This window comes from Gallinula chloropus, assembly GCF_964237585.1.
Source record: "Gallinula chloropus genome assembly, chromosome: 20".
Taxonomy (NCBI): Eukaryota; Metazoa; Chordata; class Aves; order Gruiformes; family Rallidae; genus Gallinula; species Gallinula chloropus.
The window spans coordinates 3,496,344-3,517,401 of NC_140105.1; the positions used below are offsets into that span (position 1 = coordinate 3,496,344).

Sequence of the window (21,058 nt, forward strand, 5' to 3'; positions counted from 1 at the left end):
GAGAAAATCTTCAGTTGGAACAAATCACACCTCAAATCAGAGGTAAACTTTTTTCAACATCCTTAATTTCAATATCCATCAAAATCATATCATGGTCTTTCTGCCATACATGTATCCATCAAGAACTTTCTGGAATAAAGCCAAACTTATTCTACATCCCAGTTGCACTTATACTATATTATGATGTTGCTGTTCAATTTAAATATTATAATGTATTATGGATCACATTCAAGATTTGCCTAAGCGTGCAAATTATCAAACAAAATATGGAAAGGAAAAATCCAACTTATTTAACATTTTTTTGTCTCCGGTACAGCTTTAAACTCATGCAGAATTGCTACCACACAAAGCAAAAGCCATATGCATTACTGAATTACTAAAAACCTGTTTCTAAAGTAGAAATATCTGACCCTGAGATGCCCTTCCATAAAGCCTCACTAAGAAGTTCTAATTGGTCCTCAAGTTCACAGATGTGGGTAAACCACTTCTCCTTAAACTCCCAAGAACTCCATGAGCATTTTCAAACATAAACACTGACTAGCTTGTGAAAGCTCATGTCATTCTCCTCCAGATGAGAAAAAGGATCAACCACAAAAGGAAGCAGACGATTGTTTTACTTCTTTTATGGTATATGCTTAATCCCATGCAAACCAGTCCGATCTACTGTAATTAACCCCTTTGTGACTTCAGCTCTTTCCCTCAGTAGCAAAACATCAGGCCTGCACTATTTACAACACAGTTTTAGATAACATGGGTGATGGGGTGATGGAAGAGGAAACACTGAGAAGAGACCCAGGAAAGTGTTCAGTATCTATTTAAAGACAACAAATACAAGCTAGCCATTAATAGTGGCAAAGATACAGGGGGGCAAGGGGGATATCAATCAGCCTTCTCATGTTTTATTCATGTCAAAGTTCTGCCCTGTGTCCAGTTTCTGCCCTTGCTAACCCAAACTGACAGCAGGCACTGCACATCCGCACTCTCAGATTGCCACCTGGGTTAGTAGTTCAGTTGACACACTGACAACCAACTGTAACACTTAGAAAGCTGGAATTTTCTGGTCTGCAAGCAGAGAAAACAGATGCTCTAAGCCAGGGATATTCAACCTGTGTCTCACCTGGAAAATTCACCCTACCTGCAATCTGCTCCTACCAGCTTTTTACCAAGCAGAAGCTGCCCACTGAGATACATTATGACAATGTGATACTGAATTTATGGAAAAGGTCCAGCCATGTTATCAGGTCCTTCTTGCCTTCAGAACAAGCTACACCCTCACCTCAAACACAATGCTGGATCTATTTCCAAATGGAGCATCTGCAGTAAATGCTGATTTGTAGCATGAACTTTTATCAAGTATTAATTAAACCCTAATATAGGAAGACTTGGGAACTAGAGAAGCACAGCTTTTCCTTTCAGCTTGTTATCCAAATTTAACAGGCACCTGCAGCAGCACAGAGAAGTGGTGTTATGAAACTCTAACAGTGATTACTGTTCTCCAGTCAGGTGGCCCAGCCAGATTATTGGTAAGAATCACAAATCACCTGTGAAAACTTCCAGATTGATCCAACTGAAAGAGCTCTGAGATAATCTGAAAAGAATAATCAGTATCAGGCAGCTATAGATACATTGCAGTGGACAACAGACATACATAATCCTCCTCTTTTGTTAAGACCAATATTTTTCTATATGAGGACAGTCCAGTCATATCAGCCATGGACCCACTCCTTTTTGCAAGGGTCTCCTCACATATCACTCTGAGCTTCTGTCTGCTTTCCAAGTGAAAAGCCCTATGAAAGCACAGAAGTCTCTAGTCTTTGGGGAGGAAAAATGGTAGGTCAGATGGAATTACACTTCAGGCTGAATATAATACTTCACAGGCTGTGAGACTAAACTAACCTACAGTAGTGGTGTAGCAGACATGGGTAAGAACTCAGCTGTATTACTTATAGTCAGCAACAACCCTTAAAAACTACTTGTATAAATATTTGTGTGATTAATGCAACCTTAAAACCATTCAGAGGTTTTGACTTACACAGCACAGTACAGTTTCCAGTGTACAAGGAATACTACATGATCAAACTTCATTCACATTTCAAGCACAATTCAGACTTAGATATCCTGTTGGATTAGTTTTAATCTACGTTTTTTCACTTACTCCAGCATCAAAGCAGTCAGTTCTCTTAATTTGACTGCTCATTTTCTTCCTGTATCTGTCACTGTGCTCTGCACTTACTGAACAATTAAAATTACCTCTTTTTTCCAATACTAGCCAGAAAGATAACAAGTCTACCAGGACTATTTTCAGGCTTATTTTAATATACATAAAAAAAACATGCTTTAATAACCCATCAGTTACATAGAAAATAACCTTAAATAAGTAAATATTAATCTTTTTTTAAGTTGTTTTCTCGTCATTATGCTCCCTTTGTACTCTCTTACTCCCCCTACACTCTCTGGGTTACATATTCTGAAATTTCACGCATACCATAAAGCATCTTTGGAATGTTACACTATAATTGTTTAGAGAAACATTTAATGGATGAGTAAGCATCAAGAGGCCATGGCTAAGGGAAAAGGAAATTTAAAATGCTAGAAGCATTTTGTATTGAAGGATCTTCTCAGCATGAGGACAGTGGATGGACATTTGATCCAAAAGTCTGGTATTGACTCAAGTGATACAAGATCAGCAGCCAGCATCAAGGCATGCAAAGCCACCCAACCACCTAAGAAAACATCTGCTACCACTCACCTCTTTCAAACTGGACTTGAGTCACTGTCTAGTAAAGCAGTTAAATGCTATAGGGTGTTACTTGATTAATAACATGAACATTATGATAGGGGATTACACAATTTTGACAACTGGCTATTTTTTTAATTGGTTGCTTGTTTTCCCAATTTACAGCACGAATAATTTGCCATGTGCTTGGTACAGAAATGCAACAGAAGTAACTGGGGAAAGAAAGCTGGGCACTGAGTACAGAAACAGCTAAAAAAAGCTGAACATTCTTTCACTACAGGAAACTGCTGGAAACAATATGCTGTAAATTAAAGCCAATTTCCCCGAATTCCCTGAAGGACTGCTCCTCCCAGAGATTCTACAAATCCATTAGCGAAGGCCCATCATTATAGTTTTCTTTGGGCTCATTTACTGAGGGGGGTTAAAAAAAAAGCACATCCAAAATAAAATATACAGTGTATCAAGGGCAGGGGAGTGGGACAAATCAGGCATAACCTTGCAAAATTGATTCATATCCTGATTATTAGAAAAACAGCTGAGATAGGTTTTTTACTCCTAATTCATCCTCCTCCCCATACTTTTTTAAGCCAAGGAAAGGCAAAATAATTACCTCCCTATCTGAGTTTTAGGAGAATGGGCACTGATGCAGAAGAGGTGCCATACACTGATACACACTGTTCTGGAAATCAAGCAGTTCTTTAAATACCGGAGTTAGAAAGGTCAAGAGTCCTTCAGACCTGCATCACTGCTTGTCTGACTATTGGGCACCTAAAATCTCTGTCCAAGTAGATTCTGTGGTGTGCAATGACATGTGAACTTCAGCTGGTGCAGTACAATCTAACTGGCTTCATACTTCCATAGAATTTTCAGAAACCTAGTGTCTTTGAGAAACTTCTGTTTCTGCCTTAAATTTGGTAGAGAACAAGTAACAAGCTTTAAAAAATAACGTGATTCTATTAATTTCATCTTGTTAATAAACTCATGGACAAGTAGTACAAGTTCTTCTATACAGCATTCTAGTTCCAGATCCAATATATTTTCCAAAATTGCTCATCTCTTTGTAAAATGTGTGAATCTAAATCACATGTGAAAATAATGGATTGCACATGCTCCTTGATTAAGGCTTTAAGAGATAGCTATATGCACATAAGCCTGAAAAAGACTTCCCAGGTCACTGTATTTGCAGCCTACTATCAGAAACACTATATTAAATCATCTCATCCAGAAGACACACATCCTCATTTGAAAATGAGTTTTCTGTAACTACTTTCACTTGGTGAATTATAGGGAACCGTAACACTGGTGCTGATTTTAAAACAATGTCTATAGATTACTTCTTGTGTTACAATGACCATACCAGAGCCAGTATGTATGTCTTTGGGGAACACAACACAGTTTACACTGAAGTCTAACAAACAAGGGTATGTTAATCTTTTCAGCCATTTAAATCCACGAAAATCAAAAGCAAATGTCTTCCTACCGTAGCATCACAAAACCCAACCCCAAATACTTGCATCTTAATGCCTGCTGGGATGTTTTCTGCTACCCATCCATTAGATTTCTTGTAATACTCAGTGCACGCATTCCTCCACAAGCTGGATTGATTTCTTCCACAGTTTAACTTGTTTTTGCCAAAGTCTCTTTTAGTTCAGCATTGGCTGCATGCCTAACGAGACAACTTTTCTTTCTGCCAAAACTGTCATCTTCAGTTGCACAAGATGCATCTTTCTTACAAAGATGTATAACGAGCCCAGTGTTTAATGCCTGAAGAATAGCTATTTCAAAATGACCTCTAGCAAAACTTGCAGATATGGAAGCAGTCAGTACCTAACTTTGCAGGGCAAGGGAAATTACTCTCAAGAATATTTTCTGTTCTTCTTCATTGAAATACCCCTTTTTAAAAGAAAACTCTAACCTAATTATTAGACCATGAAAGCCCATGCATTTAACCACAGACAGCAATGAGAAATGTAAGGCTCACTCTGTACCTCAAGTTGAAAGCTTCATTCTCACTTGATGTGAGCTCATTGTTTCATAATGACCACACACACCATAAACTTGTCTCTTATTGAAAAGACTAGTGCTTAAATATAAGAAACTGATAACCTCAGTAAGCTATCAAGCATTGCTAATGGCCGAAAAAAATCCATCTGAATAAACCTCTTGCCCTATTTTTCTGCTGTAATTCCTGTCACAGCTGAAACAAGAATACCTGTGTAAGAAGCTGTTCTTCAGTCAGGTTATTGATCCAACGAGTGTACCGTTCAGTAGCATCCAGTGGTTCTCTTCGGACTTGACAACCAATGATCTAAAGCAAAAGGAGATAAATTACATAGTGTAAACCTATATACACACAAATGGCAACAAGATCCTAAAAGCAGCATTCAAAACATGGGATGTCCAAGGACTAAGATTATCTATACAGCCCTTATTAGAATCCTTCTGTGTTCATAATGTAATATAATATGTCACAGTTGCTCTGCTGAAACGTTAACTAGCTACAGACTTTTACAAGGTCTCTACAAAAATAACACTGAGAAGTGTCTTTCCAATAGATATAGTCTTGGGAATATTTAAACCATTTGGTTGAAATTTTCAAAGGAAAGTCAGCCAAAGGCAGACATCTAGAATGCAAAATCTCAAACAAAAGAGCTGAAGTTTGGCAAATGAAAATTAGAACTTGGATTACAACAGGTAATTGTACCAACTGTACCATCATCTATAATGCCTCACATTACTTACAATTCATATAAAATAAGGAGGAAAAAAATCTGTATTCTGATTTGTCTCATTTATGGTAGAACAAAGTAGATGTCCTATTTTGATTTGTTTGGTGAAGTACTACATACCCATTCAAGCATTTTTGTCTTCTCCAATACCCTTTTGCAGCTGTATAGGTTAAATATGAATGTTAATATTCCGAACACTTGCTGGCATACCAAATAGCTTCCAATATGCATCAGAAACAGCATACTAGAGGGATTTCATATTACATTTAACTGCATAGACACACATTAAGGCAATTTCTTACAAACACTGACCTGTGTATAAATCTCTTAGACAAGGAAGCATTGCCTAGGAGCAGTCCATCCTAATCTTCAGGGTATGACAGGACTTCATTAGATATGTAAAGTAAACTGATACTGTTTTATACCAACTTTTGCACTCCTGTATACTATAACTGTCTATTTATTTTCCAGCTTTTGATGGGTACTTCTTGTTGAGGATGTGTTTGTTCATTGAGCATTAACACTGAATCGCAGCCATTAGCACTCTGAACAGTAATTTCAAATAATCAAGTTCTGTTCAAGAACAGTGTGGAAAACTTACTTTTTGCCAGCTTAAGCATTCCTAAGGAATATAAGTGATTAGACTGAGAACAGCAAGTTTAAATCTTTCAGGTATCTGTAAACAGAGCTTTAAACCCCACACAGATGCAAGTATTCGGGCTAGAATTGTGCACGTGCAGTTATGAATACTTCTGATGTGGGAATAAAAACACCATGAAGAGATCTTGCTGGGGGACTGCTGGCAACAAACCATAATTTAGAGTATGATCAAATACAAACAAAGCAACAAACATGAGGAAAAAAAAACAAATTTCAATTTGCTTATCATGCTTATTTTGCATTTATATGAAACTTTTCCTCAATGACAACTACTAATTACTATGGAGAACTTCAATCCCTATCCTAACTTTCTCCTGAATTACACCTCAGTACAACTAAAACACATTCAGAAGGTTAATCCAAAATTCTTTTAAATTGAATATCAATTAGAAGAGTTTGCAGGTCCTTTTCAAAGAAGGCATTCTGCAGATATAAAAACTTCACAGAAGTTGCATCAGATGTACATATATTCTGCTCCGTAAGAATGATTTTTATTTAAGAATAGAATTATTTACAGCACTCTGTCCAGTATTCATTAACCAAGACAGGCTGTCTTCTCTTCCATATCCTAGCATTTATAACATACAAAGACACTTTACAAAATTAAGCATGAAAGTCAGAATGGAAAAATTACACAGCATTTTTTTCTCAAAAGGTATCCTATAACAGAAAATTCAGTTTCTTTATTTAAATAGTTACAGCCTAAGCTTGTTTTAAACAAATACAAAATCACAGCTTTGATGAGGTTAGAGAAAAAGGAGCATCTCAAATCTGTTTTTCTAAAAAACTGGTTTTCAATCAGAGCCAATCTGAAGCCTGGCAGCCATATGATGGGTTCTGTGAGTAAAGAGGGCACAGTCGATGACTCTTGGTCCATGAATTTTCAAAGTAAGACTTCAAAAACTTCCATTTTGCAATCACTAACAAAATTTTTACTCTAATTCCAATGAATACTAAAAAGGAAGAACAGTAAAACCAATGCTGAGAATTAGTATGTGAAAGAAAAGCTACTTGCTGGAAAAAATGAAGACAATGCAAAATATAATTTTACCCCCACCAAATTTTCTGAGAATCCTCATGCTTATTTCTCTAAATTTCCTCATTTCTCTAAATATTTACTATACCATGTCTTCTTCCTCATACCTTTGGCTTTTCTTCCTCTTTTCTAGTTTAAGTTCTAGTAGGCAGGCATTGATGAATGAAGTTAATGTAACAATGAGGTTAAGATTTCACTCTAATTTCTTCTTCCTCACACACTCAGAGTAGTACCATTATCTAGACAATAAAATATCATAATACATACTTAGCAATCCTATACTTGTTTTATATTTTAAAAATTATTTAAACATGCTACCTATACACACAACTCAAGTATTTATTTCAAGAAGGCTAATTATCCCTAAGATCTGTTCTTTTACAAGCAAATTGAATCACTGTCTTCACTCATCCTCTTCCTAATTAAAAAAAACCAAACCCACAACAACCTGACAACTCCTTTCTTTAAGAGCAAATGAACGAAAAAGAAACCACATTTGGGGTACTTTGTGGCCTTTCTGAAGACTTCTATGGTTGTATCAAGCCCATCAGTGAGGCACATAAAAGCAATGATCTCCCTCCTGCAGAAGACTGTATTGTAAAGCACCATTCAACCACATTTTTCAGTTATAATGATACCAGAGCAAAATACACTTAACAGTATAAATACATGCTATTGAGAACAGCTGCATTTTGATCTTGCAACACAGCAGGAAAATAACTCCAAATGCATAACAAAGTTCACATTTTGTAAGAATGTTCACACTTCCCTCTAACCTAACATAACAGTGAGATGTGTTTGCACAGCACACTGACTTCCTGCTTTCTTTTCATTTTCAGAACCAATACCACTCAAGACTGTCTTTTAGCATCATCTTAAGTGAGATGTCTTACATACAAATCTTAAAATCATTGCTATACAATCAAAATTATTTCTAGATCCTCAGCAAAAAAACCTTCCACCCTTTTCTGCTCTCAAGCTGTACCATTCCTCTCCCAACAGGACTCTGATTCGTACCTGGGACTCTTGACTTGCATGGTTGCTAGACATACATCACCAACAGAGTAACTCAACCTGAGCCTTTGATACAGCTTCTGTAAAGCAAGGCTCATTTAAACCAGCTCCTTCATCCAATCAAGGTCAGGATTATTTAGAGGACAAATGGCTTCCTCCAGTTCCCCTGTGTAAGGTGTGGTGTCAGAAGCTGCTGCACACTGTTTCCTATTTCCTCCATGTCTCAACAGAGCTTTTATATTCACTGAATATTTCCTTACAGCTTTTAAATTGAAGGGAAAGCATTTTAATAAAAATCTTTTTGACTTATTTTACACCCAAAGAGACTTCCAGAGATCAGAAGAAACTCTCTATATTAGAAAAATTCTTTAACAATACATTGAGTACCTGTTTCAATGCAAAAATGGGGTTCATCCATGTTTCAACTTTCTCATGTAATTGGGCATGTTTATTTTTATCAGTAGTATAAATGCTTACTGTATACTGGTATATTCCTGTACCTAGATTAAACTATGCAATACATACAACAAATGAAATGCACTTCATATTCCAACCGGAGACTTGCTGTAATTGTTCATATTACATGTGTAGGAAGCAGCAACATGAACTGTAAACAAAAGTTTCTGGCTCATGGCAAAGGACTGTGGTAGTTCATGGAAGAACAAAACTTTCTGAAAAAACAACTAAGTAACTTTTAAAAATATAAATGGCTTAAAAGGAGCTTTGTGGGAACAAGTGGCCAAATACAAGCATCTAGCTTATGGTCTTGCCTGGCCTCCAGCTACCATTCCACAGATGGACCAAGCCTCTAGTGTCTGCAGCCCTGTCTAGATGGCCTCAGACAGCCTAGGGTGGCAAAAGAGCATTAGATGTTAATGTTCAGGCACCTGACTCTCTCTTCCCAAATAACTCTACCACTTCACACAATTAGGAGTGAAGCTAATGAGTCATCTCCAAATAAGATTATCAGAATCAAAGTCTTGGATATGTACCTTATGCCACTACATTTAAAACGTTTTCAAGAGTAAAAGGCCTATAACACAATGTAACTTTTATGCAATTAAAACAGTACAAAAATAAGACTAGAATAATTGGGTTGTCTGTGAAACAGATGCTCTACATAGGTCACAGTACACTGACTGAGTCATGATGTACGAAATACAAATCTAACGAGCACATTCAACTACTTGTTCATCAACACGAAGTCCAGAGTTCTGATCATGTTCAGAGGAACTAGGCAGGATTATTACACACATTACAAAATTGTACTATGAGCACATGTAGTACTGTTCTGTGAGTTACAAAATTGTTCCACTGAAATACCAGTCCTGTATCTGATAAGGACAAAAATCAGCACTCTGCACCCAGCAGCAACATCAGCCACCCGCTCACAGGCTGTAACTTGTTCTGACTTTTCACTGCTCTGTTTTCAGATACAATATTCAGGTGGAGATGGTTTTTACTTTCATCATTTTAGGTTCTTATGTGTTACCTTGCACATATCAACAGCAAAGGAAGCGGGCGAGAGGAAGCCAAGATTGAATGAGTTTACAGTAATTAAACCCAACACATTTTCTGCAGATGTGGCACTTTTTTTGAATCACAACAGCTTCCTCTAGCACAAAGAATCTGTCTTATCCAGGAGATAGCCAATGCGTCAGAACCCTCCCGCTGCACTCAAGAGGAAATGACAATGAAAAATTAATTGGTGTCCGATTTTATCCCCATTTTTTCCCATCCTAATTTTACAAAAAGGGGAAATGAACAAAGACATATTAGAAGTACAAACTCTCTATAGAGGCACTAGGTGCCTACTATGTGCATACGTATGATTTCTTCATGTAATGTGTCTTCTTTTAAGGAACTCTGTTTCCTTAAGTTTTTTTAATGAACCAACTAAAATGATATTGAAGCAGGTACTAGGAAAATATACCTTTTTAGCAAGGAAAAATCCAAAGCTTTCTGGGACAAAATAAATTGCTTTCCTCAATTTATGGTATTAAATGAAATGCATCTTCCAAATGACATATAAAGTACAAACCTTTCTAAACACTGAGAAAAAACATGCAGTGTTGAGTTTCCTGTTAGAAATATGACAGAATGATGTAAACCTCCTAAAAGAGAATATAATTAACTACTCGGTGAAGTTTTAACTAGAAGCATCGTGACAACCGATCCTACCTAGATAATACTCTATGAGAAGAAAAACTACTCAAATAACAAGCAGTACAGGAAGGATTATCTGATCACTTTTGTTCCAAATATGCCTGTTAAGGAGTGTCCACAGTGGGAAATTTCCTAATCTGAAAATCTAACAGGAGCCATTTACCTTATCCTGAATGTTTAAGAATCGTTGTTAACCATGCCTACATCTTGATGTATAATGGAAAGGTACAGGTCACCTGCACTGTCCTCAAATCCCACTTCTATTATTTTTGTTGTATTAATTTCCAACCACAATTGATAGGAGATAGCAAAGTTACCCTGAAATTCCTAAGAATATTTGACAGGATAGGGATTTTCTTTTTCTGCCTTCCCTCTGTATTGATTTCTTTTGTTTTCATTCACATAGTACTATTTAGTTATAAACTCTTATAGAAGAGTTTTCATTTTCTGCCTGGGTACACAGACACTCCCCTTTAATCATTACATAGATACATGCAAGAGAAGCTGCATGTACTGGTGCAGCACCTCTAACACTCGCTGTTGTTACAAGTATGGATCAGCAGCATCTTTAGGATGTTTTAATGGAGTTGTGAAGCAGAAGCCTGCCTTTAAAAGAGCAATTGATTCAGACAGTCCAGGACTTCTTTTCGATCTTTTCAATTTCTTTTTCATCTTGCAGATATAGTTTTAAAAATTAAATATGCTGAAAATCTACATTACAATCAAACATTCATGAATATCAAACTCTACAAGTAACAACTGCTTGATGGGGTTATTGGCATGTGGAGGCCATATTAAACACAACTTTGTAATTAAAGTGGCCTAAGTTGGGATGTTTCTCATTTGGGATACATGATTAAATGTAGAACAGACTTCAACTGACAATGTGACTTTGAAAATGCACTGTGGTTTTTCAGAAATACCAAATCAAAAGAATCTTTAAGGCAGCTGCCTAATAAAAAGCAAAGACACAGCTGTATTCCAGAAGACATGGGTGATATACATGGAAAGGCCCAATTAGTGAACACTACCATAAGAATAATACTCTTTGTCAAACAAAGAATTTTCATATTCTTCAGTGTAGAAAAAAAAAACTAATTATATTTTCTCCTCTTAAACATACTCCACTATCACCATTTCAGAACAAAACCTTCACACTACTCTTGCTCTAGTTTTCCACCCTTCATACGTAAAGATCAAAATAGTATAAATAACAATATATAATAATTTATAAATTCATTCATAATAGTATAAATTAAAAATAAAACCTCCAATTAAACCTCCAAAGTCATAAATATATATATTTTTGTAAGTGTCTATACTGGATAGCTGTAGCTTAGAGCTACATTTTCCATAGGCTGGAAAAAAATGTTAAAGACTTGTCACTTGTTTATGGTGTGCAGTATATGGGAACTGAGTAGAAAGTACTAAAGGTCTAATGACCAGAATAGTTAGACTAGTTCATGAAAATATTTCTCCAGACACTTTTTATCTTTTTTTCTACAGCAAAAATAAACTGATTTTGAACAATCAACTACTGTAGGTAAACACCTCAAGAATATAGTCATGTTTTCCCCTCTGTCCATACCAAAGATGTAGCTCATTCAGTGGAGCAAATTTCTATTAACAGGGTTAAGCAAACAAATTTGATCTATTCACATACCCTTCAAGACACACCAGTATCCAATTCTTTTCTCTTTAATAACTGTTATAAAAATTAATGCTTATATTAAAGCTAACGTCTATAGGCACTGCTTGCTAGGACATGCCTGGGCAACACACACTGATCTGTCTCAAACATGCTGAGTAAGGGAGCCAGGAGTAGAGCAGATGCAAATTAAGTAAGGCAAAACAAAGATTACTTAAGTTTTGTCCTGATGAAGATTTTAATCAAGTTCATGTCCAAAATAAAAGCATTTATTGCCAAGTTATATGCAACAACTGGAAGACTAAACAGTAAAATGGAGATAGGTAAAACCTGGACTTCAGTAGAAGACACAATGAGAGAAGCTCACCAACAACCATTAACTCACTGCACACAGCATTTAAATGGAGGGGATTTTCATTACACCAAACACAGTGAGGTAATATTTCAACATTATGTTTAATGACAGTTAAGCAAAACTTCACATAGGTTTACTATGTTTCCACACATGCAAAATGATATACAAGATACTACCTTACCTAGTTTTGCGGTCCACACCAAAACACCACATAGAAAGCAAGCAGCAAAATCCCTCAGGAGTAAAGGCTCAGCCTGCAGAATGCTGCTGACCACTTCCTTAAAACTGTACATGAGGAATGGCAAAGCCACTCTGGAGGCAAATTTGCATCTCCTCATTCCTACACCAAGTCCCTGTTCATTGCATCACACTACTTCAACCAAACAAGAACAGATCTAAAGCTCCTGAGTGGAAGTCTTAAGGCAGATATAACCTCAATCTGCCCACGTTCCAGACTGGCCAGAAGCTGTAAAGCTGCTGTGAGAGCAGATGACAAGCTCTTCAAATACTGTGGTAAGGCAGGAAATATCAGCCAGGGTTCAGCACTGCTCTAATCACAGCTACAGTTTTCAGACAGAGCAAGCTTCTGGCTGCTACATCCCCACCCCATCCCCCAATATATTCGTATATTTTTTCACTGTGTAACATCATACTGTGATCCAAATATGCTGAATAGTTCATGAACACATTTAGACTTCAGGTCACTTCTCGTTGAGTTTACTAAAGACTAGTAGCTCCACTAGGAAAGCAAAACATCTGTTCCTTTGTATGGTTTCCAGTTTAAAAAAGTACTAGTGCAATGGTATGAAAATGCATACAAGTTTTAGAGCTTCTGAATTCCAATTATTACTATGTAACAAAAGACTATTTTAAGAACAAACATAAGTATAGGAGACGTGCATTATCTCCATTTTGCCAGCTCTAGCCATAGAGAAAAGGCTGCCTTGTTCATTATGTTGAATGAATCCATGTCTAAGTGCAATGTAATTTCTAATAAAAGGTACACAAGAAGAAGCAGAGCATGTAGTCTGAAAGGTAACTAACATTAAACTAATAAGAAGATACAGAAAAAAAAAAAAAAAGGCTTTAAGATTTTCAGAGGTGGCCAAACTTCATTGGCAAATGTCATGTAAAATCACTACATGCTGACAACTGCCAACAGTCCCAAACTGCTACTGCTGACTGCCAATCTATGAAGTGGCCTCCCTCTATTTTTCTTCCCATTTTTATTTGTTATCCCATGCTCCCTTTCATCATGAAGCAGCCTGGGCTGGCACAAGAGACATAAAACAATCTTTTCTGCCCTTATTCCAGACTTGTGATAATAAACAGGAACAGAACACCTCCACATCAATGTGATATGTTATGGCACAGCTGCCCAGTAAAAGGTTGCACTGAAGTTTCTGTCGTACAAGCCAGTGTTCTAGTGAGTGACTGGAGTTCTGTCACAGGGGTTTTGACACGCTCAGCTGCACACCTGAGAGGAGATGGAAACAGTTCTCTGGATGTTTTTTCCACTAGTTGAAGATACAATGTCTCAACTACCCAGCAAAACAAATTACTTGTTATTTACATACTCTGCTTTTTTTGTATACAAAACAATCAGTGCACACACTGACTTATAAAACTGTTCTGATATGTAAGGCAGTATGTGAAAGAAGAAACTGCTCCAGACTACCTAGGATTAATTACCTCCCTTGAAGGACAAAAGCTACACCTAAAACATAGAACTCACTGACAGATGATGTAAGAATGTATATTAATCCTTTTGCACTCAGAACAACGCAGGGTATTTGTTGAATCCATCACACAGAACTGGATTGACTCACATAAAATCCCCTGTCCCTTGCCAACGTAAGAACAGTGGAACATTATCAATCTTTAGGTATTTTGAAAAAGATCTCATTATCATGACAGCCATGTAAATTCAGAATGCTGATCTTAGCACTTCTGTTCCACATTCATTTCTACTTCATGTACCACTAAAGCCAGTCACATTAATTATACCTGTAGGAGAGGATCTACTCATTTTATTGTATAGTCTCTCATTTGATACTAAGAAAAATCTATACTTGTCATTTCAGATATTGATTATTAAATACATTTGGGGGTTGTACTAGATATATTTTAAAGGTCCTTTCCAACACAAATTATTCTATGACTTTAGAAATAAGGTGGAAGCTAAAAGGACTGACATAATCAAGAATCAATGGAATCTGACAATTTCAGTCACACAAAGGAGAAAGTTAAATGATTTAAACTAGTGCTCAAGAAGCAAAAGGTAAGGAAAATGAGGGAGGGGAAAAAAAAACCCATCATTCTAACATTTAATAGAAATGTGTAACAAGTCTGGACAAGTAGAATGGTACAAAGTACAGTAAGAATACAAAAAGATATCTATTAGAGTACAGATTTCAAAATCAAGAAATGTATCTGTCCAGAAGAAAAGGAGAAAGACAGACAAGGAGAAAGACAGACAGAAAAAACAGACAGAAAAAAAAGGAGAAAGCAAGACTTCATTTCTAAGTTTAGCTAATTTGTGAGCTTCAGGTAGGGTAGAGGAAGACACACACAATGCCTCTGGCCCAGAGTTGTGCCTCACAGAAAGGATGAAGTTCAGCTATCTCATTCATTTGTTCATTTCTCCAATTCATTTGCTGATTATGCAATATTTGTTTACAGCTTTCCCAGAGGCAGACGAACAGGTCTGTGAACTAACAGTGCCATGCCTTCTTCAAGTTCACTCGATCCAATCACGGATCTCAGAGTCACATTAACCATCAAAGACATCCAGAGTTTAGTCCTTGGTTAAGACATCCAGATAAGGCAATGGGATAAAACGGCCGCAGGCACTGCAGCTCTTGATCTAAATCCAAGCTATAGAATATGCCAAAACTTAACTTTACAGATCTAAAACAGTAAGAATTTCTCACTGAAGAAATGCAAATGGCATACTCAATGTTCTCTTACATGCCTAAGTATCCTATATGTTTGAGAAAGAGACTAGTAATTTTACAACAAAAAGGAAGGTGTTCACACTCACACTGGTACAGATGAGCTTCTCATTCAGCCAGTGAAAACAAAAGGAAGTAACATTCTTTATTTCTATTGCCCACATTTTCATTCCAGCTGTTGGGAAGACATTGAGGAAGAGTTTGCCTATTTTATAAGCAATTCTGCAGAAAGAGATATACAAATTTGAAGCTTCACAGCTCTATTATAGGGGCACACATGTACTCAAATTAAGCAGTGTTGAGCAGAAAAAAGTAACCCCCAGGAGAGCATATTGTATCCAAAAATACTCAGTATGAGTACTGACTTGTTCATACTCAAAATCTACTGACCAATACATCTCATTTTATCACAGTTCTTTTTTCCTTCCAGTATCCAGAATCCAAGTGCTGTGCTATTCTTGAAAGCCTTCATAATAGCCCAATAGCTTGACAAAGTGTGGCCAGCTACCTAAGCATCTCAGCTATGAAGCACATCCCAGTGAAGCTCTTTAATGCTACTTGAGCTCCTCAAGAGTCTACTCAAACCACATCCAGCCATTTCACCTCTACATGCCCTCAGTAGGTCTTGATGTGAGCACCCACCCGGCAACAAGACAACCTAGATGCAGGTATCATCTCTCCTTGAAACAAAACACTTTGGGACTTCTTAAAGGGTACTACTCTGCACAAATAAACTAACAGAATACATGTGGAACATAGGTGCAGTGTATGGGGGTGGTTTGGGAAATAATGTTGAAACTGCACATTTCCTGGGCTACTCCCAACTCAGAAGCCTTGTTCAACAGAACACTCAGATGTGCACAAAGTTGGATCTCCTCCAGAAGAATATAGATAAAATAAGATACGAGGACCTGATTTTTTCAGAATTAAGGGAAATGTGATCTTGAATATTCCCACTCATTAGCTGCCAACAAAGCACACATGATTTGCGGTTGGTAAATAAGCAACTCCTGGCTTACTCTGGATAAATGGGAGAGACACTGCTTCTGGGGATAAACAGAGAGCAAGAAATTTTAGTAACAGGCATTCATTCTGTAGCAACAAAGTCATTCTTATCTGATGGGAGCACAAGCGAGCTGAAAGCTGCTTGTATGTGGTATAGCACAAGTACACACGTGCACTCGCCAGTCAGCGCCAAAAGGCTGGTAGCTATTTCATTATCAACACACAGAACAATGTCCCTAAGCTTTCAAACTGCTAAAAGCAGGTGTTCATATTGAGCTAATAAAGCCTAAGAACTTGCAGTATAAATACACAAAGTCTCAAAAACTTGGTCTTTTGAGAGTGTCCAATTTATAAAATCAGTGTCAACAGGGCTTGGAGATAATGTGAAGTATTCACCAGAGGACAGGAAGACAGAGGTCCTAAAAAACTGCATTTAATAAAATCAGAACATATCAGTAGTTTGTATTTTGAGATCCAAAGCCCTCCATTCTAAATGTTACCAATGATGGAACAGTTCCATCCCACAAGGTTTTTTTTTTAAAGTCTTCCAGATGAGAGCAGCTTAAGAGAACAGAAATGAATTTTCTCTTGCTCTTTAAAGTCAACGATACAGGAAACAAGACTTGCAAAGCTAAGGGCTGCTGCAGGGTTACCTCACTCATATCCAACACCTGAACCTGGGGGCAAGTCCCTTGCTGTTTCAGAAATAGACACATCACTTTCTTTGAAACACAACTGTTTGAGTTGTCTTTGAAACAAAACTGTTGTTTCACTCCAAAGTCATCTGACTGTTTCCACTGTTCAGTAATCAAGCTTCATGTAAGAGCAAAGCATTTAATAAAAGCTTAAATCTGCATTTAATAGTAACATGAAAGAGGAAAAACCTCAGGGATTAGTTAGGATCTGGGAGGTTTCTCTTGATGGAGAAATTTGAATCCTTTCCTTACCTGTAAATCTGTAAAAGTAACAACAATAGACTGAAGCCCTCTAGGAACACTAGTCTTAAAATCTGGCTCTCAGTAACAACCAGCAAGGTGACGATTAAGAACAAAATTTCTGAAAGTACGTTGAGACTACATGATGTCAAAAATCCAGGTCAGAAGATGTTGCAGAAGAATGGAAAGTCCAAGTTTGCAAATTAGAATTTCAGGAACAAACCAAAAAAGCTCACTGCTTCACAGGCATTTCTAAAGCTTCTGCTTCCCCTGCAGCCCCTCCCTCCATCTACAGTGACTTATCATACTGACTGACTCCAGGGTCAGAACTTCAAATACAGAGAACTTCCTTCAAGCATCTTCAACCATCTTCCAAGGTCAGAAAATTCAGTAGACAGAGGAGAGATCATTCTTTTAGGAACAGCAGTCCAGCCTGACTGGGTAGACTCAAACGATCTCTTGGAGGTTGGACTCTATCTCTTGAGGTCCCTTCCAACCCCTACAATTCTGTGATTCTGATATTGGCCAGTAGATTTGTGGCCAGCAGATCAACTTTTCCCAAAGAATGAAAAACAAAAAACAAAGAAAACCAAGGCCTCTGACCAAAAAAGCTGCACAGAAACTGTCTATTCAGTAGAAATTTGAGAGAGTGATGAGATGAGACAGGCTCTACCCAAATGCACTATATCTCTATGCCTGATGTGGAGCACACACACCTCTCAGTTTTCTTAAGATTTAAAAATCTCAGGCCTTTATCTCCATTCTTTTCTGAGAACTTTTACACTCTGAAATTGAAGATTTTAGGCACTAATACATCAGATAACTGAAACTTATTTCCCCTGCTAAATCAGACTGACTTTGGCTAGTTTTATTTAGTAAAACACAAAGATCAAGCTAAGCCTTTGCAAACAGTCCAGTAGTCCCACACTAAAACAGGACCACAAGTTTAGATTACTTTAGAGCATGGGAAGAACAAGTGCATGGATTATGTCATGCAGACAGACATACCCTTCATCTACTCAGGCACACGTTATTTCTTATTTGATTGTCATTTAAGAGTTCATACTGAACGCTGCTAGGCACTAAAGTGTAACCGAATAGAAACAAAACATCTCAAGTGTTTTGTAAATAGATACAAACTGTTTGGTTGTAATTGGTCTAATTAAAAAAAAAAAAAAAGCCTTAATATACAGCTACAGAAGTCATATAAGCAAGAAATATGATAGCTCTTAACACCAGTTTCCATAAAACAAGCCTACTGGATCAACTTGCCTCTCCGGTTTTTTGGCATTTTACTACAGAATTACATTAACTGATTGATATCAGAACAAAAACAACTTTGATGTATCATTTTATTATGTTCATAATATGAATTAGGTTAACAGCTACTCAGGTACTACTAAAGCTATAATTTGATAAATTACATTGTAGGGATTATCAGATTTCATAAGAGACCTAACACAGGTGGTGGGATGAGCAGGTACACATCCCACCACTAAGCAGCAGGTTGTTTGGCAGACATTCCTCAGCCGAAATAACCGCAATAAGCTCTACTCTCAAGCAAGAATGTTTTGTAGGAAAAGTTCAAAAGGTGTTTAACTCCCAGAGAGTGACAATCCTGAACCTGTCTATTTGCTCTGAGACCTGCAGGAAATACCTTCTTGACAGATCAAGTGAATTGACCTTTCCTTTCCAGAAAGCTCTGCACATTGAAATAAATCTCGCAAGAGAAAGCGCCAGAGCTGTGAAAGCAATAAGCCTGTTTTTGCTGAACACCACTGACAGGAACACAAACTCAGGTGTTCAAGTTTATAAAGGAGCATCTATGTCAATAAAGTAATTGCCATGACAGATTATTTATACTTATTATCTTGAAGAAAGTAGAACATATTCCAAATTATCTCTAAAGGACACTGGTCCTTATCACAGAAATTTATTTAAAAATGAAAATCATATAGATTATAAAGTAACTATCTCACAGAATGTTTATTTCATATGAATAAGGAATGGCATTCTAATGTTTTCTTTTGACGTAGAGAGAAACATCAATTTAACTGCAGGCCAGTTTATTCACGATGACAAACCTTAAATTCCTTACAGTTTCTTAAATATTAAAGCCAGATTAACCACAGCTGTAACCATTCCCTTGCAGCTCTTCACATGCCTAGCAAGGTTATGTTAAAAAGGCATTCTCCTTTAGATTACACACATTAGTGAAACCTGTATGCCTACTGAAAAGGAGTATCACTGTTATAATGAGATTTGGTTTACTGAACATAGAAAAACATACAAATACACACAAGAAAAAAGTACTCACACTGTTTGGGCGTTGAATGGCAGCTTCATATTGCAGCCTAACCCGCTGTGGCATCATCACATCATCCTGGAATAAACAGCACACTGTGACTGAACAGAAAAAGGGACACAGTACAGTACTCAGACACATTAGAATACATCAAAAATACAAATGGAACAAATATTAAAAGATTTCACACTCCTGGTGGATTAAACTGAGTCCTGTTCAAATTGGAAGTGATCAAAACTATTATGTGACACCCATGTTGTGATCTCAGCACGTATCTTGTGGGCACCCACACATTTTACATTGCTGAAGAAATTCGCCACCTCGTTAACAACAACTTCTAATAGGAGTACTGGCAGTATGTGTGGACAAGGAACTAACCTTGATTAAAAGCATGAGATATGAGGCGTTCCAGCAATATGAGGAAGTGTTCTTTGTAGTCTGGCTATACCTCGTTATATTGATAAGGAAAAGCCTTCAGTCTCTAGATCTACCAGTGTGTCATATTTCAAGAGCACAAAAACCAGTATTTGTGAAGCAATAACATTCAGGGGCACGGGGTGGGGGAGAACAGAAAAAACCCACACTCATAAAATGCATCAGCATTGCTGTTGGCTTCAGAACACACTGCCCAGATTTAAATGTGATGTTAATACTGCTTGCACATGTAGCTTAAATGTCTGGTTTGTTTACATACAAAAAGCCAGGTTGTCTTGTAAAGAGTTAGTAACCTTGCTATCCTTTCTGGAACAGATAGGAGACTATATGCTCTCACAGTTATATTACTGTTCAAAATTATATCCTTTCTAGATGATGGGTTTACAGTCTATTAAAATGCCCAACTGCAGCAAAAATTTTTTTCCTAAATTCCTCTCCCGAGGTTTCTGCCTATATTCTCTTCCACTTTGATGCCACATTTCTTCCCTTTTAAAGTGTCAGTTCAGTCTTTCTTATATGTTGTTTAAAGCTACACATGACCTCTTTCTCCTCACACTATTTCTAGTGCCTTATCAGGTAAGCATAGGAGCCCTGAATCCCTGTTCTATGTCCATTCTTTTAGGAGTTACTCACATTAAAATCATTCCAAGGAGATTCCTACTACAGCCAAAAAAACAAATACTAAATCTCCAAACACTTTAAAACTTGAGACAAATCAACAGCAACAAAAATACATTAGTGCTTAAATATCTACAGCTTAGGCGGTTGAATGACCTTGATACAAAGGTGACACTATAATTCTATTAAAATCAATAGAAGGAAGAAAAGGTTTTAGAAGTAGATCCAACTATTTGATACAATTGAAGGTTAAAGATAAAAGAAAGAAATAGTAAAACTGACTCTTATCACATGCAAGTTTATAAAAGATGGAAGGATCACATTGCCAGAATCATTTGCCTGTATTTTGTATTTAGGGTCTATTCAGTAATAAGAGATGTTACTGATTTTCAAAGCTAACAGAGTAAAAAAAACATTTCTGAATTCTACACCAGGTATATCAAAACTACAATGATATTTAA

General features: G+C 37.0%; 1 protein-coding gene across 1 annotated transcript in view; it reads right to left on the reverse strand.

Moving 5' to 3' along the window:
- B3GNTL1 (UDP-GlcNAc:betaGal beta-1,3-N-acetylglucosaminyltransferase like 1) overlaps window positions 1-21,058 on the reverse strand; it is a gene marked incomplete at its 5' end in the record, with an annotated part of 114,514 nt that overhangs the window by 76,650 nt on the left and 16,806 nt on the right. The window contains 2 exons of the mRNA XM_084273515.1: window positions 4,950-5,045; window positions 19,557-19,622. Of these exons, the coding sequence (XP_084129641.1) occupies window positions 4,950-5,045; window positions 19,557-19,622 (162 nt within the window). The remainder of the gene's footprint in view (window positions 1-4,949; window positions 5,046-19,556; window positions 19,623-21,058) is intronic.